We start from the raw sequence: 13254 nt of genomic DNA, 5'->3' as shown, positions 1-13254 counted from the left end.
TGATGTTAAATCAGCGTTGGTTGTATGGCTCCATCCTTCCATCCTTGATCCTCACAGAAGCCCGCTGTCATCCTCATTTTCTCATTGCATAATCTGCCGTTGTGTCCTCAGCAACTGAAGGCTGATTGGTTGTCAGAACCTACCTGTCCCTTTTGAATTCTGCCGGGTCACCATGGTAACCACATCATAAACAGCAGTCTTGCGGGGGGACTGTAAAGGCAGGCAGGAAGTGCGAGTCTAGCTGAGGTGAAAGAATTGGTCCTTGACACACATCACAGCTGTGTTCAAGCAGCGTGACTGGCTCAGAGACGTTCCATTTACGCAAACACAATGCTGCGTGAATCTCTATTACCATTCCGTTGTTGTCTCCTAATCACATGACCTGTGCTGATTTACATACTTGAAATCAAATATACAGTTGTTGTAATCACACCCAGTAGTTTTGCAGTAGCAGTGGGGGTGCAGTCACCATGGCACTAAGTAGCTTTAAGCCCCAGTTTTACTTTATTTTTCGTCGTGCTGTGTCAATGGTTCCCTGTTACTTTCTTATACAATTCAATTAGCTCACATGGAGCTGCTTTTATGATGGACAGAGCAGCTGTTGAACCTGACAGATGGCTGGAGGGTGGAGAGCACATCCCCCTTCACCCCAGCATCAATATTCTGGTCAGATTTATGCTTGTCTTTTGGTATTCTGTGATCAAATAGATCCTAATGTAAAGCAAATGCTATTTTTTTTGTTTTTTTGGGTAAAGCTATTATACAGCATCTTGTCTTAAGGCAATGGATGCACCACTCCAGCTTTATTTCTCCCAATATGTATTTCAATACCTCAACTTTGGTGATTTTTAAGATTTTAACTTGGCTGCATGAAACTCATTGGAGTGATTTTAATCTAAGTGATTATGAAGCCAGAGATTTCTCTGTTCCTAATAGACTGTGGCCCACCATGACTGAATGGACGTGACTGATAGAGGAACCAGTAAATTTGATAATGACATTGACAGAGTAACAGTATTTTATGTGGGTTGCTCACATCATGGCCATTATCCAATCCAGTGGACTGAATTAAAGCATTCCTAGCTCAGACAGTGTCAGTACCAAAACCCAGGTAGTTGGTGCTAGTATTGGAAAATTTAAAAGACGATACCCAGGGCTACCAACGCCGCATCTGATGAGCATCTCTTCTGTTTCTGTTTCACTCTTTTCGACCTTCAGCCTTTCTCTTTCTCGAGTCCTCTGTCTGTCTCTGTCTTAACTTGCCCATTCAGCTGGTCTCTCACATGTCTTTATTGCAAGTTACCTCATGCTCCTGCTTCCACCCTCCCTCTGCCTCTGTCCTAGTCCCCGTCAGTCAGGCTACATCATCCCTAAGCCCCTAGCGAGGTCGCCGACCCTGCCAGTCATGAAAGGCGCAGAGCGCTTCACAAAGCCCTCCCTGCCTCCCTCGGGCTCACAGACAGTCAATTAGCTGTTCATGCACTTAATGTGTAGAGTCCACATCCCTGCCGGCTCATTTGTACAACTGATTGCTCCATAAAAATTTGATTTCTGTCTTTTTTCTGATTGCTCTGTCAAGTAAAAATACAAAGTGTGTGAATGTTTTTGTGCACAATGAAATATGATTTGCAACGTATCCAAATAAGAACATGCTTGAACTGTCTTAGTTGTATCTGAAACGGTAAGCCTGTTCGTACATGTTGAGACGTTCAGATACAGTGGTTCTGGTATTATGGCTTTGAGCCTCAGGGACACTCGGTGACGACAGTCGCACCATCGCCTGCCGCTCTGTCACAGCCCGTCGCTGCAACTGACAGTGTGTCACTGCCCAGGCAGCCAGGCAAACGTGTGCTTGGGTTACAGGTTGTGTGTTTGTGAGAAGAGAAGTGAAATAGAGGGTCTGCATTGCATTGTTGTATTGATCTGTGTGCATTTGATCTGTCGATCCATGTTGTAGCGTGTGTGTGTGCTTATGATACTCAGTCAGCACTTGTGTATGTGGGTGTGGGTGTCTGATGTTCAGATGTTCAGTACGAGTGTGGAAGCCTGTTGTGTCTGTCGTTGCGTCTGTGACTTTGACAGCCTCCCCGTCCACCCAGGAGCTGTTGTCACATGCTGGCTGCTTCTGTCAGTGCTGAGCAGAAGCCGTAACTCCGCAGAGATTCACGGCTCTGTGTGTTTGCACTGCTGATGGTCGGTGTGTTTTTTTAACCTGCTTTTCACTGCAGAGCAGACTGCCCCCTGCTGGCTGCTGACGACAGTGAAGAGATTTATCAGAGTGATTTAGTTTTTGTCTTGAAAGTGTTGAAGTGTCTGGAAATTGTGTGAAACGATAACAAATGACAGTAATCACATCTGAGAGAGCGTAAATCTTCATGCTCAGTTGATTCTGTCAGCATGACACTATATCCACCTGCTGTATGCTTCATTTTCAAAAATTAATATAATGCATATATATATATATGCTCTACTAATTCTAGCAGATGTGTTTGTGACAGATGACAGTTACTGCTGTTAATTCAACATGCATTTGTCACGATACAACATTTTGCTGGTTCTAGATTGTTTCTTGTGGTACTTTGCTTCCCCCTAGTGGTTGAAATGAGCTAAAACAAGGTTTGGGATTGAGATGGTGCTCGCAAGTTGGCTTCATTTAATTTCATTAAACAGAATTTTACTTTTTTGTCAGAATAATACCCTGATATGGTCTCTTGTTCTTGATTTTAGCAGCTTTTCCTATTTATTTATTTATTTATTTATTTATTTATTTAGCCTGAAATAGTTGGGCAAATGTACTGTTTATGCATATATATAATAGTTGTGCTTGGTTTTGTGTATCCTACTGTTCACCTTTGTGCTAAACAGCAGTTAGTCTGACATGTAAATTCTATTAATTATATTAATCATAGTATTGTATGAATTATAATAACAACCAAATTCCCCTGCTGTGGGTCAATAAAGGTTTCTTATCTTTTCTTACATGGAGCAAATTTCTTCATTCATGTCCTGCTCATGTTAGATCTGTGTGAAACCACACTGGGATGACAGCTCATGAGTTAAAGATGCTCCACACTATTTTGAAAAATGGATAAAGAACAAAGATAAAGATACTTTTAAAAGTATATGGAGCAGCTTATTTGGTAGTCTGCGTTTACATCAGTAGTTTGTGTCAACAACAGAATAAATGCCACAAAAACACATCTCACTAACAATCTTGGGGATCGCCTGTAAAAAGGTGATGTTACCTCCTCTGAAACTGCTCTTCCTTGCTGCACTGTAACATCTCTTGTACTTGTCAGGGACTACAGAATAGGCCATCCAAAAATAGACCTTTTTGAGCCAGCCAGTGCACAATAATCGAGTTGGGGTTCTCAAACAATTTCACCCACTGGCAGTGATCATAGAGAAGGAGACAGTATCGAAGATAAAAAAGCAGCATTACCTCCAGTGTGAGCGCGTTTCAGTTCAGATCTGATCTGACTTCTGATGGCCATCATGTCATTATCATCTTACTTTTCATCTTGACTGAGCAGTAATCATCATACTCCTCTTATCCATCACAAAGCTGAAATAGATAGGCAACATACAACATGATTATTTCATTTTGCACCATATCTACATATAACTCTTGTGGCTGTCAATACTGACTGTTTGTGGTATCTGAGAGAAAAGATAAAGTCGTTTGCTCCACCACTGCACTTTGCTCCTCCCTCTTCTGTATCTCTCGCTCTCTCACCCTCCATCTCTCTCCAGCTTTTTCCCTTTCAAGTCACACCCATGCTGAGCCCTCTCCTCTCCTCTCCCATGGACCTCTTCTCACACACTCCATTCATCCTTCTCCCTCTTTCTCTCTCTTGACACGAGAGTGTGTCTCAGTGTGTGGCAGTGGTTAAGAGCCCCACCAAAATGAGTTTACCTGTGAACTCAGATTATCTTTCTTTGGAGAGGATAGCCCGCTACCGCCACGCCTGCACCAACGGCTCACCCTACGCCACGAACAAGCCCATCGACATCAAACCTCGTGGCAGGAGAGGGTATGATTGCTCTCTGGGACTGAAACTGTTGGTTTGAGGGAAGACGATGGGACTTTAACCTGAATTTCTGTCTTATACTGAAGATTTGTGTGATTTGATTTCATGTGGAACTATTTTGTATTATTTGCATTCTTTGAATAGCTACATATCAGTGTTGTTACTTCATGTCAGCTTCTGCTTGTGTTGCTTCCTCCTTATAGTTCAAATCCAACTCTTGCATGCGAAAAATTGCGATGGATTAAATAAAGAGTGAGAAGTAGAAATAAAAGTCAGGAGGAAAACTTGGTGAAACTGAATGTCAGGAAAGTTTATCTGTCTTATTGCTCTTTTGTGGAAACTGTGACCGTGTAATGTGTACATGTGTGGATTTATGTGTTTGTATGACTTTCACAAATGTACACAAAGCATGTGTGTTCTCTCTTATCAGAACATTAGCTGATGAATAGTTCCACCTGGGCAACACAGAGCTGGAACTGTGTTCACGACCCAGCGTTGTGTAAATGCTCGTTGCCTGGTGGCTGGTTGCGTTGTTAGACCTCTGTCGAAGATGTAGTTCTGCTGTTTACTCTGTTAAGCCTGTAGTGTCGGCCTGAAGTGTGTGTATTTGTGTGCATGCGCCTGTTTGTCTGTGTTCCATGAGAAGCGGCTATTCTGCTTTTAGAGCTAAGAGCATGGCAAATGATAAATAAGCAGGTTTCATTCAGCCATCGTCTAAAGCATCAAGGTGTTCAGGAGGACAGGTCTGTTCACTAACCGGAGCAGAGGGTAAGCTAATCGTCAGAGCACTCTCTGTCCATTAAAGCTCACGCAGAAAAATTGAAGACCTTATTAGGCTGATTTTCATGCTGCATTTCTCTGACTAATATGTACTCAGCGACCCCAGCCAAAACTGAGACGTGCTATCATCTGATGTACATCTAAGTGCGCCTGTCAGTTTTTTGTGTGTTTGAGCGGTGTGTGTGTGTGTGTGTGTGCGTGTGTGTGTGTGTGTGTGTGCATAAACATAAAGTTGTGAATGTGTGTTTGCCCCTCCGTAGTAATTGAATATGAAGCAATGGTAATGGCTGGTGGCGTTTGCAGACATAGATATGGATGGAGCCTTGTCAATAATGTGGATCTGCCATCTGTGCTCACTGCCTGCTCCTTAGTTAAGTGCTAGTTATATCAGCATTTGTGAGTGTGTTTATCTGCACCATATACTGAAGCGGATTCATGGAAGAGGTCTTTTTTGAAGCAAAATCAATTATTTTGTCAATTTCTGCAGTCACTTAATCCATGCAACTGGTTTTTATGAGATGAATTATACTTGTTTTGCCACTAGGTGGCAGTGGTGTCTCTTTGAGTTGCATAGAATTGCACAGAACAATTTTCTAATGGGTTTTACACTCATTAAGTGGTGCTTATTAGACGGTGCTACGCATGTTTTAATAAGTCATTATTAACCTACAATTAATGTGATTGAAGTTATCTTCTGTTACATGAATGCAGTCTCTGTTATGTCAGAGCCAAAATATCTATTCAGTCACTCATTCCTTTTGGTATTTATTTAGTTTTATTGGGCTCCCACTGAAAACATTGTTTTACTCCCCCTGAAAATTTAAAACTGAACTGATTCAACAGAAACAGAAAATGAGCTGGAAATACTTTGATGGTAGAAGATGGTATCGCACTGTGAATTCGTAGCACACTTACTGTCATTTTGACAGTAAGTGTGCAGTGTTTTCCTCTGCTCTTTATTTAAATACTGTGTATAAAATGCAGAAATTATTGGGAGGATATGTAATATTGATGGGATGCGATTTTTCCTGCTGTATAATTGTGATACATACAAAGAAGATGTTTGCAACTTTGCCATCAGGCTCTTTTATGGCATACAGGAAATTGCATATTGTTAAGCTCCTCAGCTGAGACTGATTTCATGCTTATAAATCGAGTCAAAGCACCACTCTTGCTTCTTCCAAGTTGAACCCCTGTTGAGCAGGACTAGCTTCATTCTTTTGGTTTGTGTCTTACACCTCTGGTTCCTGAGGATGGCAGCAGTGTAGCCTGAGAGGAAAGACTCATTATTCACCTTTCAGAAGAGACAGCAGACAGAGGGAAACAAGAACTAACTGTGCGACTGAAGTTAAGTTATACACTGGTTATGCTCAAGAGAGACACTTTCACAATTCTGAAGTGCTGATTGCTTCGACGTAAGCACATTTGTGCTACAGAATGAGGTACAGATTGTTTAGTTTCTTAAACACTGAACTCAGTAGGGTGACATGAGGTGTGTTGTTTCCAAAGTTCCTGTCATCACGTTGTCTGTTGTGTTTTCATTTGGGTTTCATGTGGTTTCGAGGCAGAGGAAAGACTGCCGGACTCCCCAGTTTTCTTAAGAAAACTGTTCTCTTTTGTTGTTCTTTCCTTGACCACATGGAATGTGCAGACTGCGGTAATAGGATTAGTTTCACCACTTTGACCAAGCTCTAAACTACATCATCCTGCCATGCTACACTGAAAGCATTAGATGTGCCTATTCTACTTATTGTAACTCACTTCGTGCTCCGTACATGGCCACATATTAGCTGTATAACAATGTAAAACATACCAGCCAGCTTACCTGCCAGCTGCTCTGTCCGAGAGAGATATTAAATCAATACTTGGTTCCACAGCAATCTGATTTCTCATGCACTTTTGGATGAGTCGTGCAGGGCCTCATTACTGTGCGCATTGAAATATTTATTTGCGTTTACCTTGTTGCGCTCTCATTTGCTCGGTATCTACATGTGTGGCGAGTGAGCACGCGTTCGCTCATGTGTCACTTGTGCATGCGTCTGTACGTGAGCTCATCTGCATATGCGTATACAGTGCATGAAATTAGCATATGACATCGGTCTTGCTCTGCCTTCAAATCTGCCTCCTTTCTTTGGCGACATAAAAGAATACCTACGTAATTTATCCTGAAGCATCACTAGCCATGAAGTGGACGTATTGTCTCTCTTATCAGTATATGGGTGCAATTAATTCTTCCCTAATGAGAGCTGGAGATGGATGCATTTCCCTTTCTGCTGCTTTCTGTCATACCTCTCGAACGAAAGAGAAACGTCTACTGACTGATGTCACTCCCGCATTGCTTACGTCCATGGCCAGCTGCACTGCTGATGACATGGAAATATTCTCAGGGCTGGAATAATGTGTCTGCTGATTCTTCTGTGTTTCTGGTTCCACGTGTTGTTTTCTTTCCTTTCTTTGTTGCTCTTGGTTTGAAGTTTTTATTTCTTGGAGCTAAAACTTGGGACGACGCAGCAGTTGTTGTGTCCTACTTTTTAAGTGTGTTTGCTGATTTTTTTGCTGTGTTTTCTGCTTATTCCCAAGTAGATAACTGCAACAGAGAGGATGACATAAAATATAAAAATAATGGGCTGCAGTGCTAGTGCAGGGTATGGAGATGCAGGATAATGCCTGAAAGCAGGCAGTAATAGCCCTGTTTTAATTAAGCATCATCATGTGAATGTATACTAGGCTAAAAATGGTGTCTGCATAATATCTTGACTTTTAAATCACACCATTCTCATTTCTATTTGTGTTTTACTTGATTAATTGATTGGTTGATTTATGCTTATTTCCACTGTGATCCTCCAATATATTACAAGTTACACACAGAGAGTGCATACAAAGGTGGAGTCGCAGCCTTGACTTTACTCATTCATGTGTGATTGACATGCCAGACAGCTGACACACCTGTCTGCCTTGGCGGAGTGCAAATGTTGGCTCCTTGGCCAACAACTGTGACAGCACACGATGCCATCTGAGCTCCACAGTCGAACCTATTTCATAGATGGCAACCCACTGATGATTCCATTTTATAGCCAGCAAAGCACGGCTGATGTCTTTCTTTTTTCTATGTGAATGAAAGCACATTAAAATAAAAATACACTCTGCCTTGGGTATAATAAAAGGTAAAACCATTCTGCTAAGGTGGAATATAATAATAGGTCTTTGAAGAGCGTGTTGAATTGGGTTGAGTTGGTTCATGGAGCTCAGGACTGGATGCAGTAAATAAAGGTTTGAAGCTGCTGAGATAAAATATGCACTGAATACTGTGTTAATGGAACCTCTTCTCTGTTCTTAAGACTATTTGTGCAGATGGTGAAAAAATGTAGGGCTGGCCTTAAAAACGATGTCAGGCTTCCCAAGTGCTTCTGTTGATGTGCAGAATTTAGAAATTGAAAGCTTATTTATACCTAAATTATGCAAATTATGAGCAAATTAGAAATTAAAGGCTAACCTGTGTAAAGTAAGTTGACGAGTAAGCTTATTGATCACTCGGCCATGGATAAATGAGGAGATATCTTGTAAGAATAGCTTGCTACGATTAATAGTAAATTAATTTTGTCCTTTTTTTCCTTTCACACATTTTCACTCCCACACGCTGTCTACTCAATTTTGATTGTGCTCCCATGTGCCAATACATTCCTAACCCTTGTTTGTCTGCCAAAAAAAGCACAAGCTTTTCTGTAAATCCCCTGCTTTCTCAATATATTGCATCTCTCGTTGTATAATGAAACCCAGCCAACACTGTCTTTGTATGTATGCTCTCTCCAGATCATTGGCATGCTTTAGCTAGTAGTTTTAGGTTACTGTGGCTACCGAATGATTGACACCTGAGACGATTGTTAGGATTGCTTTGGGTTACAAGTCCCGCCCTTCAAGGAATTACTACTACCAAAACAACCCCTCCCACTCCAGACATACCCAAGCTGCAGCTCCGGGAAACAGAGAGCGAGAATAGGAGAGTCATGTAACTCAAAGACAGGGACACAGACGTCAAAAGAGAGGAAGAGAAACGGAGGTAAGGAGGGAGGGAAAAAGCACAGTGGGAGGAAGAGGAGATCTTATTTCCATCAGTCAGGAAAAAAGGAAAACACAGGGACTTGAAAGTGAGAAGCAGAATGAGAAGGAGTAACAGAGTGAGTGCACGGCTGTATTAGGAAAGAGGGAGCTCATGCGCTGATCCAGCGAGATAGATAAGTGCAAGTGAGTGACAGAGAGGGAGGGAGGGAGAGCAGGCTAAACAATCACCTACTTTCAAATGATCAGAGCTTGAGGAGGAGCAGCAGCAGCAGCAGCAGCAGCAGCAGCAGCAGCAGCAGCAGCAGTAGCGTGGAATAATCTTGAACGGAGGGTTTGATCTGTCTGAACTCAGGTTTGGTCTCAAGGAGCTCGGCAGACCTGACAACTCCACCGACCGAAGGAAGGAAGCTCCCACTGGATCACTTCAGACCAGTGAGGGCTGTGGTCTGACCACAGCGGAGGGCTGGTCAGAGGGCTCCAGGTGGCCCAGGAGAGCGTGTGTGTATGTGGGTTTATGTGTGTGAGTTTGTGGATGTGATGTGTGTGGCTGTGGAAGGACAAGCCAGACCATGAGTATCATTCTGAAGCCGCGGTCGCGCTCTACCAGCTCATTGAAGAACACGGAGGGAATATGGTAAATACACCAGGAACTGTTGGCAACATTTTCATGTTAATCCAGTTTTGTGTGTTACTCTATTGTTCTCCATCTCCCTGTTAAAAGCTCTCTGAAACACTTCTCTGCCTCACAGGCTTCGTCCTTCTTTTTCGTCTTTGTGTTCCTGTTGATTTGCTGTGCTTTTTGTTTGTGAATCTTTCAGCTGTCGTCCGAATGCCATCACTCTTCCTCTCAAAACTTCTCCGAATCTTCCTGCATTTGCTGGAAAAACCTCCTGCACCTTGTAGATATGTCAGTTACAGTTTTTCTGCACCCACCAGGCATGACGCGTTCTGTGGTCAGATTAGATTAGCTGTGTTCTTCACTCCAGTCAGTGTGCTTTGTGCTTTATCAGACTCAATGAAGACACAACAGTTTCTGTAGTTTTCATGACCCTGGTGTCTTCGCCTCAGTGTGCTTTTATTAGAACTCACTGTCCATTCAGCCAGTGAAATCGAATAAAACACAAGCTTGTAAAACAGCAAAGGCATCATTTGTTGAGGAATGTGTTGTATCACTGCATACATTCTCCTGTCTGCACATGGTTCCAGATAAATGCAGGATGCAGAGCACAGTGCCAGGGGCACAACTTGCCCTCCCGTTCCTGTCTCCTTCCCCCTCTTGTCTCAACTTGTCCTTGCCTGTCAGCACTGATTTCCAACTAAGAAACTGCCCTGTAGCTCTAACACTGGAAGTTAATATTCACAGTTTTTTTTCCCACTGTGATACTCCAAGGCAGAGCTGTCAATGGATCAGAGCAACCCTGGACAAATGCACATTGTTGGTGGGGTGGTGATTGCCTCGCGGCATGTGTTTGAACCCCGTCGGACCTTCCTGCAGGCTTCGCAGCATTCTCACGTTGTCAGTTTATTAATCTGCTCTCCAATCTCCCCAGCAGGAAATGACGCTCGTGTGAAATGAAGACGCATTAATTAGGTCTTTGAGGGTAGTAGTTCTCTGAGCAGTGCACATCACAGGCAGCATGTGACGTGGTTTGATGCTGAGAGGGTGTCAAAGCCATCGCGTAGCTACACGTGAACCTGATATAGGTGTTGGAGCTGACTGCAGAAATGTAGCTTTGCTTTTTTCTCATGTTAAAAGCTGACAATCTGGCAGTGTGAGGTTTGCATGAGCCATCTTCTTGAATGGCTACCAAAAGCAGTACTCAGCTGGACAAAGCATACCGCCTCCTCCATCTGTCCTGCCCTGCTCTCTTCTGTTTTATCAAAGCTTCTTTCAGTAATTCTCCTCATTGCTTTGTCTTTCATAATTTTTCACTGGGCTGACAAGATTTGCAGTCGACTTGTGACTATCACTTAAAAACACCTGAGTTGTAGCCGATAATTCAGCTGTTTGTCTCAGGGTGGGTGTGTTTGTGTAATGTATGCATGTGTAATGCAGAAAGAGGTGTGTTATGTTCCTAAATCCACTAATTCTCATCAAGAGAAGCACACTAAACACACAAGTTAAGGATCTGCGTGTTTGTTTCTTAGCTCCATGTTTCCGAGAGTCTGTGTGTTTTTGCGAGCTTGCATGAGTGCTTGTGTGCTCATGTATTTACATGCGCAATTCCCTGCTTGTCTACTTGTGCGTATTTAAGACAGTGACATGGTGTTTGACGTGCCTCCTGGTCAGACCAAACTCAAACAGGCCCCACTCCACCCGACCGTGTAAATGCAGGTTTGTGTGCACAGACTTTTGAGTATCCATCAGCATGTTAGCTTGGGTTTGCGAGAGGTGAAAGATGAGGGTTAGGGGAAGGAGCTCCACACCTATTGCAGCACCTCTTTCACACGTTCAAAACCAGAACGATGTTAGTGTGCTGAGATCAAGTGTGGAGAAGTGGGGAACATGTGAGTTTGAACTTAAGTGTTTGCATCTGGCCTTTGTCAGTCCCCAGTTGGGCATCTCAGGCAAGCTGGAAATGTTGAAGGTTATCTGGCCTCTTATAGGGCCTGACAACTTGCAAGTTATCTAACATGTTTTCCAGTTTTGACCTTTAGTAATCCAGACCTGAGACGATGAATAGGACTGAAAATAGGTTCATAGTTAAGTGGACCTCTACGTACCGTAGAGAGGAGCAGAACTGGTTTGCTTTCAACCATGTGACCTTTTAGATGACGCTGCATTGCCATGGTGATTTCTTTATGTGTCTCATGATTGACTGAGTTTTCTGAATAACGCAGTGACAGAGAGGACTAAAGCAGTGCGACGACAAAAGAGCACGATTCACTTTGCTTATACCTGACAGGGCAAGAAACACCAGAAGGAGAGAGAGAGAGACAGAAAGCAAGAGAACATGTAAACCTTTGAAGATCCAGTGTGTAGGATGTAGTGAGATCTATTGGCAGAAATGGAAAATGATATTCATAACTATGTTTTCATTAGTTCATAATCACCTGAAAATGAGGATTATTTTGTCTTCATTACCTTAGAATGAGCTCTTTCCTCTTCCACAGAGTCCGCCATGTTGCACCGCCATGTTTCTGCCCTAGTCCAGAACAGACAAACCAAACAGTGGATCTAAGGAGGGCCTTTTTGTTTTGCACTAGTTTCATGGCCATTGTTGGTTCTCCTATTCGTAACATAGGGTAAGGTAAGGGGTTTGGTTGCTTTGGTTGATCTGCAACCTCACTGTTACAGATGCCTCTAAATCCCACACACTGGACTTACGGATCGTTTTTGACAGCAGAAAACCTTGTCATGTTTTCAAACTTTTGTGTGAATAAGACTTTTTCAGTGCAGTCAAGCCCTGTACTGTGTGTCAAGTAAGATGAAGAATTTTAAATGTTATCAGTGGAAACATTCACAAGCCAACATGGTATAACCCTCATAGATTTATCTGCCAGTGAGCAAATTTGCCTGAATTTGCTGCCTGGTGGATGATAATGTTACTTATTGTGTGTGTGTGTGTGTGTGTGTGTGTGTGTGTGTGTGTGTGTGTGTGTGTGTGTGTGTGTGTGTGTGTGTGTGTGTGTGTGTGTGTGTGTGTGTGTGTGTGTGTGTGTGTGTGTGTGTGTGTGTGTGTGTGTGTGTGTGTGTGTGTGTGTGTGTGTGTGTGTGTGTGTGTTTGCATGGATTCTTCAAGTCATGGGCGACTATGAAGGGGTGTATGTCTATGAGTATGGGCCAATTGCTTATCAGCGAGTGGTCAGTCACTTATCTGCTTGGCCTGAATGCCCCGTGGGCGCTGGCCGCCTCAGAATGTGTTTTTCTGTTGCGACTGCCTCGTGTTTTCTGGTTTTACGGAGCTGTCTGGTTCTGCTCACTCCACTGCTGTCTTTCTATGCACAACAGCGAAGACAGTGCTGAGGTTTCTGAACACTTAAGTGTTGCCTCATGGAACCAATTTTTGGCTGGGATGTTAAAGAGAGCATTTAAAGGTGCAATTGAATTAGCTGCCTTGCCAACATGTGCTACAACATTAGGTTCACTATTGTATATGTGAGGTTAGGGATAGAGAAAGGTGACAGTCATGTTCTCACATGTACTGTACAGGGTGTTTTTAGGGTCTCCTCACTGTCCCCTTACTCATTCTAAGCACACTTCACTTACTATACCCATCCATTCTTATAGTACTGTGTTTATTTGACAAAATTTAAAGGAAATTCAGTAATATTAAGTCATTTTTTTCACTTGTTCACTATGTATTCTTCATTTTCCAAATTCATAAAAAGTCATTTCACATGACCAACCATAACATTAAAAACTGCAGCTACTACAAGCACA

General features: G+C 42.8%; 1 protein-coding gene across 5 annotated transcripts in view; it reads left to right on the top strand.

The window, feature by feature from the left end:
* pde4d (phosphodiesterase 4D, cAMP-specific) overlaps positions 1-13254 on the top strand; it is a 150769-nt gene that overhangs the window by 108169 nt on the left and 29346 nt on the right. The window contains exon 1 of one of the 5 annotated variants that reach the window (XM_070964217.1): positions 9335-9504. The exons of the other annotated variants lie outside the window; for them this stretch is intronic. Coding sequence (XP_070820318.1) covers positions 9440-9504 — 65 coding nt within the window. The 5' untranslated portion in view covers positions 9335-9439. Of the gene's footprint in view, positions 1-9334; positions 9505-13254 lie in introns of those variants that run through there. 5 annotated transcript variants of the gene reach the window in all.

This window comes from Chaetodon trifascialis, chromosome 6 (assembly GCF_039877785.1).
Source record: "Chaetodon trifascialis isolate fChaTrf1 chromosome 6, fChaTrf1.hap1, whole genome shotgun sequence".
Taxonomy (NCBI): Eukaryota; Metazoa; Chordata; class Actinopteri; order Chaetodontiformes; family Chaetodontidae; genus Chaetodon; species Chaetodon trifascialis.
The sequence above is the reverse complement of the archived record's forward strand: the minus strand, read 5'-3'. Positions and strand labels throughout refer to the sequence as shown.